The 15378-nt window shown below is 40.4% G+C and overlaps 1 protein-coding gene across 2 annotated transcripts in view; it reads left to right on the top strand.

Annotated features, from left to right (window-relative positions):
• CNST (consortin, connexin sorting protein) overlaps nucleotides 1–15378 on the top strand; it is a 118219-nt gene that overhangs the window by 59334 nt on the left and 43507 nt on the right. Inside the window, exons 3-4 of one of the 2 annotated variants that reach the window (XM_043568449.1) lie at nucleotides 12390–12440; nucleotides 14778–14983. In XM_043568449.1, the coding sequence (XP_043424384.1) occupies nucleotides 12390–12440; nucleotides 14778–14983 (257 nt within the window). The remainder of the gene's footprint in view (nucleotides 1–12389; nucleotides 12441–14777; nucleotides 14984–15378) is intronic. The other variant, XM_043568450.1, reaches the window with a different exon arrangement.

The raw sequence follows: 15378 nt of genomic DNA, 5'->3' as shown, positions 1-15378 counted from the left end.
GACAGAGGATCTGAAGCGGGCTCTGTGCCAACAGCAGCAAGCCCGACGCAGGGCTCGAACTCCCAAACCGTGAGATCATGACCTGAGCTGAAGTCAGACGCTCAAATGACTGAGCCACCCAGGCGCCCCTCAATTTGCTATCTTAAGTGTACAATTCAGGGCGATTAATTACACTTGCAATGTTGTGTAACCATCAGCACTGTTTCCCACACCTGTACCCCCCAGGCAGAGACTCTAAGTGTTAAGCAGTGGGTCTGCGTCCTTCCTCCCCTGGCCGGTCACCTCGGTTCTGCTGTCTGCATGAGTTTTTCCACTGTAGGTATTTCAGCTAAGTGCAGCCGTGTGATACTTGGATCGTTGTCGCTGGCTTCTTTGACATGCACGTGTCTGGTCTCACCCACGACGCAGCATGTGTTCAGCACGGTTTGTATGTCCATCCGCCTGCTAAGGAATATTCTTTCAACTTTTGGCTAACGTGAGTGCCGCTGCAGTGAACCCTGGCACGCGTACGTCTGTTTGGGTGCCTGTACGCCTGGAAATGTGCCTGTTCTGTGTGGACACCTGGAAATGGGATTTCTGGGTCATACGGTGATGCGGAGTGTGACCCTGAGGACTTGCCGTGCCGTCTCCCACAGCAGCTGCACGTTCCCGTCAGTGGCGCACGGGGGTTCTACTTTCTCCATATCCTCACTTCCGTTTTTCTGATAATCGCCATTGTTTTGCGTCCGTCTCGGCCTGTTGATAGCGATGCCGTGGGCTAGAAAGTGTTGTGCTACTGGAGGCAGCCCCCACAGGTCTTTCCCTGACCAGAGCCCGTGTTGTGGCCAGACAGGCCCTCGTGGTTCTTATTATGACGATCCCCAGACACACCCCAGCAGCGACCGTTTGTGAACTTTGAAAAAACACGGTTTATCATTTACAAGTTCTAGAGGGTACATTGCATGCCCAGGGCCATCTGTAGAGAGAGAGAGAGGGAGCAGATTGGGGTTCTGCCTTTATTGGGGTCATGCGTGGAGCACCTAGGACTACATGGGTGGATTTAAAACATAAGAGCAGGAAGTAAAGCGCAGAAAGGGAGGAGGGATCGGTTCAAATGGTCAGTTATCTAGGTCAACCAGGGCTTTCTGAAAAGGGGAACCACATGGGTGGGTGGCCTGGCTCTTCGTCTAGTTGTGTAGCTGACAGCATGTTCATTCCAGACCATTGTCTTTGAACCGGATGCCTTGGCAATGAGAAGCTTAATGTCTGCAGCTTACATTATAGTCAAAAAATGAATTGTCAGGCTTATGCTACAGCCATAATAGTAGGTATAAACTGGTATCTCATTGTAGATTTGATTTGCATTTCCCTAATGATTAGTGATGTTCAGCATCTTTTTGTGTGCGTATTCGCCATTTGTATATCTTCTTTAGTGATATGTCTGTTCAGGTCCTTTCCTCATCTTGAATTAGGTTGTTTGTTTCAGGTGTAGGAGTTCTTTATGTATTCTAAATGTCAATCCCTTATCAGATTTATGATTTGAAAATATTTTCTTCCATTCTGTGGATTGTCTTTTCACTCACATTATAGTGTTCTGGGCTGCAGAATGCTTTTAATTTAGATAAAGTCCAATGTATCTAATTTTTTTCTTGTATTTGCTGTGCTTTTGATGCCATACCCAAGAAATTATTGGCAAATCCAATGTGAAGAAGATTCTCCCCCATGTTTTCTTCTAAGAGCTTTGTAGTTTAAGCTCTTACATTTAGGTGTTTGATCCATTTTGAGTTCATTTTGTATATGGTATTAGGTAATGGCCCAACTTCATTCTTTTTTGGGGGGAAGTGGAGAGAGAGAGGGTGCAAGTGAGTGAGGGGCAGAGAGAGAGAATCCCATGAGGGGCAAAAAGAGAGCGGGAGGGAGGGCAGGGGAGAGAGAGAGAGAGAGAGAAAGACAGAAAGAAAAGAAAAAAGAAAAGAAAAGAAAAAAGAACACAGAAAGAGAAGAGAAAGAAAAGCAGGACTCACCCAGGGCTCATGTTTTACCCAAAACAGGGCTCGTGTTCACCCAAAGCAGGGCTAGACCTCACCCAATGTGGGACTGGAACTCATGAACTATGAGATCATAACCTGAGCCTAACTCAGACGCTTAATGACTGAGCCACCCAGGCACCCCTAAGCTGGTTCTTTTACATGAAGATGCCCAGTTTCCCAGCACCGTTTGTTGAAAACACTGTCTTTTTCATGTTGAATGGCCTTGGACCCTTCCCTGTCAAAAGTGAATTAACTATGGATATGAGAGTTTATTTTTGGGTTCTCAATTCTGTACCGTTGGTCAAATGCAATAGGTCTATCCTTATGCCAGTACCACAGTGTGTTTTTCCTGTAACTTTATAGTAAGCTTTGAAATCTGGAACTGTAAGTCCTCTAATTTTGTTCTTTTTCAAGACAGTTTTGGCTATTCTGCGTCCCTTGATATTTCATACGTATTTCAGGATGGGTTCTTGTTTCGGCAGAAAACACTATTGGGATTTTGTTTGGGATTGCGCCGAATCTGTAGATTATTTGGGTGGAATTCTCATCTTCACGACTTTACGTCTTCCAGTCCACAAGCAGGAGAGGTCTCTCCATTATTTGTATCTTCCAATTCCTTTCAATATTGTTTCGTAGCTCTCAGTGTACAAGTCTTGTTTCCGCACATTAAATTTATTCCTAAGTATCTTGTTCTTTTTGATGCTACTGTAAATGGAATTGTTTTCGTAATTTCCTTTTCCAGTTGTTCACTGCTAGTGAATAGTGTATAGAAATAAAACTGGGAGGTGCCTGGGTGGATCAGTTGGTTGGGCATCCAACTTCCGCTCAGGTCATGATCTTGTGGTCTGCAAGTTCAAGCCCCACGTTGGGCTCTGTGCTGACGGCTCAGAACCTGGAGCCTGCTTTAGATTCTGTGTCTCCGTCTCTCTCTGACCCCCCCACTCACACTCTGTCTCTGTCTCTGTCTCTCAAAAATAAGTAAATAAATAACTTCAAGAGAAATACAACAGATTTTTTACATATTGATATTTTATGCTGCAGCTTTGTTGAATTGATTTTCTAGGTCTAATGATTCTTTTTTTATGTTTATTTTTAGTGTTCACTTATTTTTGAGAGAGACAGAGACAGAGTGCGAGTGGGGAAGGGGCAGAGAGAGGGAGACACAGTATCCAAAGCAGGCTCCAGGCTCCGAGCTGTCAGCACAGAGCCCAACACAGGGTTTGAACCCACAAACTGCCAGATCATGACCTGAGCAGAAGTCGGACACTTAACCAACTGAGCCACCCAGGCACCCCATTCTAATAATTCTTTATGTGTGGACTCCTTAGGGTTCTCTAGATATCAGATCAGGTCATTTGCAAATAGAGATAGTTTTACTTATTCCTTTCAAATTAGGATGCCTTTTATTTCTTTTTGTTCCTTAATTACTCTGGCTGAAACTTCCAACATTATGTTGAATAGAAGTGGCAAAGTGGTCATCTTTGTCCTATTTCTGACTTTAGGGGGAAAGCTCCCAGTCTTCACCTGAGTACAGTGTTTGCTGTGGGTTTTTCATAAGTGGCCTTTATTATATTGAGGAAGTCCACTTCTCCTGATTTATTGAGAGTAGTTATCAGAAAACAGTGTTAGATTTTGTGAAATGTTTTTTATGTATTATTTGAGACAATCATGTGGTATTTTTTTTTTCATTCTATTAACATAGTATATTACATTGATTGCTTTTATGTTGAACCACCCTTGAATTCTTAGGATAAAACCAACTTGATCACACTGTACAATCATTTTAATATGCTGCTGAATTTAGTTTCCTAGTATTTTGTTCAACATTTTTTCATCTATATTCATAAGGGATATTGGTCTATATTTTCTTTTTTTGTGATGTCTTTGTCTGGCTTTGGGATCAAGGAAATGCTGGCCTTATAGAATGATTTAGAAAGTATTTCTTCCTCTTCAGTTTTTGGGAAGAGTGTAAAAATAATTCATGTTAATTTTTCTTTTTTGTGTGTGTTTTTTTTTTGTTTGTTTTTTGTTTGTTTTTTCAACGTTTTTTATTTATTTTTGGGACACAGAGAGACAGAGCATGAATGGGGGAGGGGCAGAGAGAGAGGGAGACACAGAATCGGAAGCAGGCTCCAGGCTCTGAGCCATCAGCCCAGAGCCTGACGCGGGGCTCGAACTCACGGACCGCGAGATCGTGACCTGGCTGAAGTCGGACGCTTAACTGACTGCGCCACCCAGGCGCCTCATGTTAATTTTTCTTTAAATGTTTGGTTGAATTCATCAGTGAAGCCATCCATTCTGCTAACATCTGCCTTTTAATTGGAGAGTTTAAACCATTTACATTTAAAGTAATTGCCAATAAGGTAAGGAGTTACTTCCGGCATTGAGGTTTGTTTTTTGTTTTTTTTTTAAGTTTATTTATACACTGCCCACCAGAGGGGCAGAGAGAAGGGGAGAGAGAAAATCCCAAGCAGGTTCCATACTGTCAGCATGGAGCCTGATGTGAGGCTTGAACTCATGAACCGTGAGATCATGACCTGAGACAAAACCAAGAGTCTGAAAGTCAACTGACTGAGCCACCTGGATGCCCCTGGCATTGAGCTATTTGTTTTCTGTCTTGCGTGTTTTTTGCTCCTCAGTTCCTCAATTACTGCCTTCTTTCCCTTATTAAGAAATTTTTTATAGTGTCCCATTTTGATTCCGTTCTTTTCTGAATATTTTTAGCTGTTTGTGTAGTTGTTTCCTTGGGGATTGCAATTAACACATTAAGCTTATAACAGCCCAGTTTGATACCAATACTCTGCCCGTGTATATCCGTCTCCTCCTTTTTATTATTGTTGTTGGAGATTACACCTTTCATATATTGTTTGCCAATTAACATAGTTACAATTATTTTTTAATGCATTTGCCTTCTAAATCATATGGAAAAAGGAGTCACAAACCAAAAGTACAGTTATGCTGACTTTTATTTTTGCCTGTGTTGTTATTGTAACCAGTGTTTTTTATTTCTTCGTGTGGATTTGAGTCACCATCTAGTGTTCTTTCATTTCAGCCCAAAGGACTCCCTTTAGCTTTCATTGTCGTATAGCTCTTCAAGTCCCATCCCCTCTTAGCATTTGTTTGTCTGAGAGTGTCTTAATTTTGCTTTCATTTTTGGGGGATAGTTCTCTTATAGAATTTTTGGTTGACTGTCCTTTTCTTTCAGTACTTTGAATATATCATCTCTCTCAAAAAAAAAAAACAAAAAAACCCAAAGAATATGTCTTCTCGTTGTCTTCTGACGTCCATGGTTTGGGAAGAGAAATTAGCTGTGATTCTTATTGAAGATTCCCTTGTTTATGAGTCTTCTTTCTCTTCTTTCAGAATTTGTTGTGGTTTTTTTTTTTTTTACTCTATTTGCAGATGACATATTATACACAGAATATCCTAAACACTCCCCCAAAAGGGCGCCTGGAGGGCTCAGTCAGTTAAGCTTCCGACTTTGGCTCAGGTCATGATCTCATGGTTCATGGGATAGAGCCCCACGTCAGGCTTCCCACTAACAGTGTGGGGCCTGCTTGGGATTTTCTCTCCCCCTCTCTTTGTCCCTCCCGTGCTTGCACCCACTCTGTCTCTGTCTCTCAAAAACAGATAAACATTAAAAAATAATAAATTGAAGATGATACAAATGGAAAGATATTCAGTTCAATCCCTGTCAAAATACCCATTGCATTTTTCATAAAACTAGAACAAATAATATTAAAATGTGTTTGGAACCACAAAAGACCCCAAAGGTCAAAGTAATCTTGGGAAAGAACAAAGGTGGAGGTATCATAATACCAGATTTCAAGATAGACTGCAAATCTGTAGTACTCAAAACAGTGTTGTACTGGCAGAAAAATAGGTACATCAATGGAACAGAACAGAGAGCCCAGAAATAAACCCGCAATTATACGGTCAGTTAATCTATGACAAAGGAAGCAAGAATATACAATGGGGATAGGCAGCGTTTTTAATAAACGGTGCTGGGAAAACTAGACAGCCAACTGTAACAGAATGAAACTGGACACTTTCTTTTACCACACACAAGAATAAGCTCAAAATGGATTAAATACTTAATTGTGAGACCTACAGTTTTACATACAGAGTAATCTCTTTGACATTGGCCTTAGCAACATTTTTCTAGATCTGTCTCCTCAGGCAAGGAAACAAAAGCAAAAATAAACTATGGGGACTACACCAAAATAAAAAGCAGTTTTTGCAGTAAATGAAACTGTTAACAAAACAAAAAGGCAGCCTGTTGAATGGGAGAAGATATTTGCAAACAATATATCTGATAAAGGGTTCGTATCCAAAATATATAAAGAATTTATACAACTGAACACCAGAAAATATATACATGAGTAACAATCCAATTAAAAATGGGCAGAGAAGGGGTATCTGGGTGGCTCAGTAGGTTGAGCATCTGACTTCGGCTCAGGTCATGATCTCACAGCTCATGGGTTCGAGCCCCATGTTGGGCTCTGTGCTGTCAGCTCAGAGCCTGGAGCCTGCTTCCGATGCTGTGTCTCCCTCTCTCTCTGCCCCTAACCCACTTGCATTCTGTTTCTGTCTCTCTCAAAAATAAATAAACATTAAAAAAAAATTTTTTTAATGGACAGACGACCTGAATAGACATTTTTCAAAAAAAGACGTCCAGATGGCCAACAGACAGATGCAAAGATGCTCAGCCTCACTCATCATCAGGAAAAAGAAAAAACCACAATGAGATATCACCTCATACCTATCAGAATGACTGTAGTCAAAAAGACAAGAAATAACAAGGGTTGGAGAGGGTGTGGAGAAAAAAGAACCTTCATGCACTGTTGATGGGAATGGAAATTGGTACAGCCACTGTGGAAAACAGTATGGAGGTACCTCAGAAAAATTGAAAATAGAAATACCATATGATCTAATAATTCTACTTTCCTGTACTTACCCAAAGAAAACAAAAACACTAATTTAAAAAGACATGTGCACCCCCTTGTTTATTGCAGCATTATTTACAGTAGCCAAGATATGGAAAATGTATACACACACACACACACGTATACATACATATATACTTAACAGTGGAATATTACACAGCCATAAAAAAGGATGAGATCATGCCATTTGAGACAGCATGGAAGGGCCTAGAGGGCATTGTGCTAAGTGAAAAAAGTCAGACTGAGGAAAGCAAATACCATATGATTCTAGTCATAAGTGGAATGTAAAACAAACAAAGCAAATGAATAAACAAAAAGCAGAATCAGACCTATAAACATAAAGAACAAACTGATGGTTGCCAGAGGGGATGGGGAGTGAGAGAAGAGGCAAGTGGCTGAAAGGAGGAGGGAGATCCAGGCTTCCAGTTACAGAGTGAATAAGTCAGGGGAATAAAAGACACAGCATGGGGAATACAGTCAGGATACTGTAAGAGCGATGTAATGGGGCAGATAGTAGCTACACTTGTACTGAATGTAGCATAACGTAGAGTTGTTGAATCAGTAAGTTGTGCACCTGAAAATAATTGTCAAGTGTACCTAAATTTAAAAAAAAAAAAAGGAAGGATTCTTTTTTTTTTTTTTTTTTTGGTGTCTGGGTTTTGATCATTTACCTATGATGTGTCTAAATGTGGCTCTCCTTGACTATAGATGCTGGAGAGGATGTGGAGAAATGGGAACCCTCTTGCACTGTTGGTGAGAATGCAAACTGGTGCAGCTACTCTGGAAAACAGTGTGGAGGTTCCTCAAAAAATTAAAAATAGACCTACCCTATGACCCAGCAATAGCACTGCTAGGAATTTACCCAAGGGATACAGGAGTACTGATGCATAGGGGCACTTGTACCCCAATGTTTATAGCAGCACTCTCACCAATAGCCAAATTATGGGAAGAGCCTAAATGTCCATCAACTGATGAATGGATAAAGAAATTGTGGTTTATATACACAATGGAGTACTACGTGGCAATGAGAAAGAATGAAATATGGCCCTTTGTAGCAACGTGGATGGAACTGGAGAGTGTTATTATGCTAAGTGAAATAAGCCATACAGAGAAAGACAGATACCATATGTTTCACTCTTATGTGGATCCTGAGAAACTTAACAGAAACCCATGGGGAAGGGGACAGGAAAAAAAAAAAAAAAGAGGTTAGAGTGGGAGAGAGCCAAAGCATAAGAGACTCTTAAAAACTGAGAACAAACTGAGGGTTGATGGGGGGTGGGAGGGAAGGGAGGGTGGGTGATGGGTATTGAGGAGGGCACCTGTTGGGATGAGCACTGGGTGTTGTATGAACACCAATTTGACAATAAATTTCATATTTAAAAAATAATAAACACTAAAAAAATAAATTAATGTGGTTCTCCTTGTATTTATTGTGCTTGGAGTTTGTTGAACTTCTTGGATGTGTAGGTTCATGTTTTTCTTCAAATTTGGGACATTTTCAGCTATTATTTCTTCAAATATACTTTTTTTTAATGTTTATTTTTGAGAGACAGAGTGCAAGCAGGGGAGGAGCAGAGAGAGAGGGAGACACAGATCCAAAGCAGGCTCCAGGTTCTAAGCTGTCAACACAGAGCCTGACATGGGGCTTGAACCCACAAACTGCAAGATCCGAGCTGAAGTCAGATGTTTGACTGAGCCACCCAGGTGCCCCTTCAAATATACTTTCTAATGTATATTTTTTGATAGAGAGTGCAAGCAGGGGAGGGGCAGAGAGAGGGAGACAGAGAATATGAAGCAGGCCCTGTGCTAACAGCATCGAGCCCGATGTAAGGGTCGAACTCACAAACCATGAGATCATTACCTGTTGGCCACTTAACCTACTGAGCCACCCAGGCACCCCACTCATATGTGGAATTTTAGAAACAAAACGAACAAAGGAAAAAATGGCAAACCAAAAAACACTTTTTTTTTAAAAAAATTTTTTAAACATTTATTATTGAGAAAGAGAGACAAAGCAGGGGAGGGGCAGAGAGAGGGAGACACGGAATCTGAAGCAGGCTCCAGGCTCCGAGCTGTCAGCACAGAGCCTGATGCGGGGCTCGAACCCACGAACCACGAGATCATGACCTGAGCTGAAGTCAGACACCCAACTGACTGAGCCACCCAGGTGCCCCCAAGAAACACTTAACTATAGAGAACAAATTGCCCGTTACCAAAGGGGACGTAGGTGGGGGGGTGGATGAAATAGATAATGGAGATTAAGAGTACACTTATCATGATGAGCACAGAGTAATGTATGGAACTGTCGAATCACTATATTGTACACCTGAAACTAATATCTTAACTATAACGGAATTAAATAATTATGTGTCAAAATAGAATTCAGGTGGTATGATAAATTGAATAAAACCTCTCAATCAAGATAATTCTTTTAATTTCTGGCCCAAGGTAGTTCAAATAATTTTCTTTAAAAACCCTCAGTAGGTGCATATAAACTCTGGTGTTGATTTTGGAGCTTGATGAAGTTGACAGGTATCAAGTTAGGGCCTATGAGTTTGTCACCATCTGCATCTACTTATAAATAGTATCATCAAATTGCTTAATGTGGAGTTTTAACTGTAACTCATTTGACTTTCATAGATGAAAGTTAAACAGAATTTTATGTTCCTGTCTAGATGTATAGATCCATATCTGGCAAAACAAAGTTTTATTTAAATGGAACCATCTACATTTACTTTGTAGCAAAGATGAAATTACATGTTGCACAGTATATGTTTTTATTTGGTTTTGCTTCTTAACTACAAACATCCTTACCAGAAAACTTGTATGTATCAGAAGGAATTTTTGTACTAAATGCGATATATTATTAGACTTAATTATTTTTAAGAAAACTTGTGTAAGCCTTATGTGACATCACAAGTAATGACATCAAAATTATTTTGAAATCCAGCATGTCGGACATTGTCCCATTGTCTCCAGGCCTGCAGTGTATCTGTCCTGAAATCCATGAATCCCTGGTGTGTGAGGGAATTTGTTTTTCTCTTGCTTTTTTTTTTTTTTTTTTAATTATTACTGTTTTGTATTTTCTACCTAGTTTGCCAATGTTATTACAGGAGCTTTGGGAGCTGGAAACCTACCCTGAGGGTTGTTTTTTTTTTTTCATTTTCTTTCTTTTTTTTTTTTTAAAGTAATCTCTACACCTAGTGTGAGGTTCAAACTCACAATCCGAAATCAAGAGTTGCATGCTCTACTGACTGAGCCAGCCAGGTGCCCCTCTCTTACTGTTTTTTGTTGTTTTTTTTTTTTTAATGTTTATTTATTTATTTTGAGAGAATGTGAGCAGGAGAGAGAGAGAGAGAGAGAGAGAGAGAGAGAGAATCCCAAGCAGACTCCATACTTGCTTGTTTTCCAAATACTCTTATTTCTTTGATGTTAGATGGTTTTTATTATTATTATTATTATTAATTATTTTTTAATTTACATCCAGGTTAGTTAGCATATAGTACAACAGTGATTTCAGGAGTAGATTCCTTAGTGCCTCATACCCACTTGGCCCACCCCCCCCCACACACACACACACCCTCCAGCTTGTTCTCCATATTTAAGAGTCTCTTATGTTTTGTCCCCCTCCCTATTTTTATATTATTTTTGTTTCCCTTCCCTTATGTTCACCTGTTTTGTCTCTTAAAGTCCTCATATGAGTGAAGTCGTATGATTTTTGTCTTTAACTAATTTCACTTAGCATAACACCCTCCAGTTCCATCCACGTAGTTGCAAATGGCAAGATTTCATCCATTTTGATTGCTGAGTAATACTCCATTGTATATATACACCATATTTTCTTTCTCCATTCATCCATTGATGGACATTTGGGCTCTTTCCATACTTTGGCTATTGTTGATAGTGCTGCTATAAACATAGGGGTGCATGTGTCCCTTCGAAACAGCATACCTGTATCCCTTGGATAAATACCTAGCAGTGCAATTGCTGGGTGGTAGGATAGTTCTATTTTTAATTTTTTGAGGAACCGCCATACTGTTCTCCAGAGTGGCTGCACCAGCTTGCATTCCCACCAACAATGCAAAAGAAATCCTCTTTCTCCGCATCCTCACCAACATCTGCTGTTCCCTGAGTTGTTAATGTTAGCCATTCTGACAGTAGACCGTCTTATTATAATAGGTCTTAGGGAAGATCTTTTTAGGTTAATCCTTTTGGGGAACCTATAAGCTTCGTAAACTTGGATGTCCAAATCTTTCTTTATATTTGCAGAGTTCTTAGTCACTATGTCTTTAAGTTAGCTTTCTGCCCCCTTTTCCCTCTCTTCTCTTTCTGGGACTCCAGTAATGCGTGGATTGTTTCTCTTAATTGTTTCCCACAGTTCACATAAGGTTTCTTCCTTCTTTTTTCTTTTCGCCCTTCTGACCAGGTAATTTCAAATGGCGTATCTTTAAGTAAGTTCACGGATTCCTTCTTCTGCATGGTTGAATCCACTGTTGGAGTTCCCTATTGAAATCCAGTGCATTCAACTCTAGGATTTCTGTTTGGTTTTTATCATGGTTTCTATTTCTTTGTGTTAAACTTCTCATTTTGTTCATACATTATTTTCCTAATTTTGTTTGTTTTCCTATCTGTGTTTTCTTATAGTTCACTTAATTTCTCTAAGAGGATTATTCTGAATTCTTTGTCAAGCAGTTCATAGATCTCCATTTTTAAGGGCCTTTTATTGAATCTATTAGTTTCCTCTAGTGATGTCATGTTTCCTTGATTATTTGTGATCCTTGTGGACTTGTGTTGGTGTCTGCACATCTTTACAGAATGGCTTCAGCAGGGAAACCCTCCACTAGTCAGACTCTCCAGAGACTCTGGGTGGGCCATATGGTGATGTCCATGGGCAGGCTTGGTGCTGGAGTCCTCAGGTGTGCAAATCTGATGCCTGGGTCAGCAGGTAGACAGGCCTGCTGCCTGGGTCCGCTGGGATAGGCCTGGTGCTCGAGTCCATGTGGGTGGGTCTTGGATCCTGGGTCCACGGAGGTAGGTGAGGTACCAGGGACCATGGGGAGTGGGCCTGACAACCCCGTCTGCAAGAGCCAGCCTGACTCTGGTGCTGACTCGGAGCCTGTGTCCTTGGGACTCAGCCTGAAGCCGGGTCAGTGAGGGGTTGCTTGGACCTAGGGTGAACTGGAGCCTGGGTCCATGGGAGCTGGCCCAGAGTCTGTGGTCATGGTGGCCAGCCTGGCTACATTTCTTAAACGACAGAATCACTATGGAGACTTTGAATGTTTGAGATGGTCAGATTTAGGAGGAATCTGAAGTCTCATCTGGCCAGTCCCTTCGTGTTAAAGATGAGGAAACCACAATATAGAAAATAAAATGTCTAATCCAAGGTCACTTGGAAAAATAATGACAGACCTGATATGTCTTGCTCCTATTCCAGTGCTCTTTGATTTATACTACCCTGTCCCAGCAAGGAATGTTATCTTAAGAGGTAAGTTTTGTAATTAAGTCCTCTCTAAAACTCATGATCTTCAACCTTGAGAGATAATCCTTTTGTGGTATGAGCCTTTCAAGTTTCCCTGACATCTTAACCCATATGAGCCCAGTTCTTATTTTCCACTCCCTCCCTATACTTGGTGATTAACATACTATATTCTAATTGTTGACATTAGCCTTCCATTACTCTTGGAATCTTTAGACTTATATATATGCTTTTGGAACTTTTGTTGGTTTTGTTTTATGACGAATACTCTTCTTTCTGTTGTAATTTCTTTTGGTGGCTACATAATTTTATTTACCAAACTATTGCATGCTGACAAATAATATGTATCCACAGCGTATCCATAACTTAGAAAATGAATCTAGCGGGAACCATGACCATTATGAATCCACACTGTCTAACTAATTGAGGTGATCATAATGCATGTTTCTATTTCCATTATCTGGGACCCTGTTTTGACCACCTTTAGATAAGAGAGTCCTAAAATCTGTCCTTTTTCTTTATGTTTGAGAATCTTGTCCTTCTCTGGTAATACTCTTCAAGGGTTTTACTTAACTCCCCTTTACTGAAAATGACCATGATCTAATTCCAGCATTTTTTCAAGGAGGAAGCACAGAGTAATGTTTGATAACTATGTGGGAAGAATTCAATCAAGAGAAGTATAGAATTTGGGAGGCTGGCTTTATCACAAGTCTGTATCAGATTAAATGGGTGTTGGCGGGGAGGGACAAGGGAAAGAAATAGTAGTTCTCTATGGAACGCTCCTCTTCCCACCTCATCACTACTGTCATTCCATTAGAAAATTAGAAAGCAGAAGGATCATCCATGTTTTCACAAATGCTGTCTCTGCACAATGGCAAGCCATCACTAAGCCTTGTATTTCCAGATTCCAAATGATATAAACTGCATAGAATTTCTAAAATGTAAGGAATCATCCTAGGTGACTAATTTTAGAAATCACAGCACTTGGAATTTTCGTGCTGATGATCTAACGACCATGGCCCATAAAATAATCCCTGTGGTGCAGGAGTTATGATCTAATGAAGATGAGACCTTTCACCACTCACTGTTACACAGTCCAGTGTAATACAGGGCTCCATACAGGATTCAGAGGAAAGTAAATGTACCTTAGGCTGCTGCTATAGAGAAATACATGTGTTTTGTTAGGGTAAAACACAAATAGGCATAGTTGGGAGGAAAATATTCCAGGTGTTAGAATCTGTAATTGCTCAGAATGGCACAGAATATGTTACTAGGAAGATGAAGAACAGACCCCTCTGGCTAGAGCATTGGGTTTATTTACATTTTTTTAAATGTTTATTTATTTTTGAGAGAGGGAGAGGGAAACACAGAATCCAAAGCAGGCTTCAGGCTCCAAGCTGTCAGCACAGAGCCCAACGCGGGGCTCGAACTCACGAACCACAAGATCATGACCTGAGCCAAAGTCAGACACTTAACTAAGCACCCAGGTGCCCTGAGCAGTGGATTTATTCAGAAGGCAGTAGAAGACTGGGTTCTGGGCACACTCTGGAGAGCTTGCAGAGGGCATCCTCAAACGTGGTACCCACACTGACTTACTGAGAAAGATCGTTTTCAGAGGCCAATCAGCTGAACGTACAGATGCAAACAGTCTGTTCAATTTGAATATGAAAATCAAAACGGAGACTGAGATTTCAGTGAACGGTCAAGTTATGTGTAATGATTAAATTTGTGAAATTTGGTACATCGTTTCAGGAACTGTGGGGTCAAGCATGTATTCATTGATCTTTTTTTTTTTTTTTTTTTTTAAGAAATTCATGTTACTTAACTTGTTTTTATTATGAAAGAATTTTCCATGGTCATTAGATCTGGCATCTGAATTCCTGCTGTTCTCCTGGGATCCAGAAGTAGTTGTAAAGTTATCAGACCAGAGTTTAAAGAGGAAGGCTTAACTTCTTTAGCCATTTTATATGATAAGCACATTTACCTTCCTATTTAATTCTGTTTTCTTTTGAGCAAGCCAAGACTTCCAATTACAGCTAATCCGTTTTTCCTTTGGGAGAATCAAGTTTTTGGTCAGGTTTTAACCCACATTCTTTCCTTTAGAGCTCTTTTTATTAACACTCTTAATTATAGTTCTGCAAAACAAAAAATGATTTATGTGTGTGCTAACAGAAGCAATCAGAGGATGGCACAATTTCATGAAGTCAAAACCTTGTGGTTCTAGGCTTTTTTTTTCATATAATTAGTTTTATTTGAAAATTGTATGGTTAACAGACATAATTATTTTAAGATATTCACCATGGCGAAAATTTATCCTAACCTAGGCATTTTATTTACTTCTTAAAGGACTTTCTTCAGGAGACACCACACCTTTAATGCACGAAAACGTGCTGAGTGCATCCACGCATGCTGTGAGTGACGATGAGTCTGCAGAAGTAAATGCTAATGATCCAGCAGAAGCCCCGAAGCTAGTTCTTCAGTATCTGTTCTCACTTATCCGAGGTGAAGTTGAGCAGGTGGATTCAAGAGCACTTCCCCTTTGCCTTCACCAGGTACTCCATTACACTCTTGCCTTCCGCCCTCAGCATTTATAATCACGTGAAATACAGTTCTCTGCGACTGATTCTCCCCCGCCTGTCCTTGGTGAGCCCAGGAGGTGGCCCTGCATCAGTGGCTGGTGGGAAATTTAGCATGCGACTACTGGTGGCCACACATGGGCTATGAATGATCAATCCGTTCAAATAATCACTGCCTTCCTTTATTTGGTGAATAAGCTGTGTACGAATAGGAGTCTGTGTAGCAAGTGCTTAGTAAGTACCAACTAGATGCCAAAAACTCTGCTAGACTCGGGGGGAACAAAGATTCCTTAACAGAGTATATCCTAAAGAGAGCCACTGTGGAGTAGGAGCAACACTTATAGAGATAAATAATTGTAGAAGCGTGTACT

Source organism: Prionailurus bengalensis, chromosome E4 (assembly GCF_016509475.1).
Source record: "Prionailurus bengalensis isolate Pbe53 chromosome E4, Fcat_Pben_1.1_paternal_pri, whole genome shotgun sequence".
NCBI lineage: Eukaryota > Metazoa > Chordata > Mammalia > Carnivora > Felidae > Prionailurus > Prionailurus bengalensis.
Note: the sequence above shows the minus strand (reverse complement) of the source record. Positions and strands in the feature narration are given on the sequence as shown.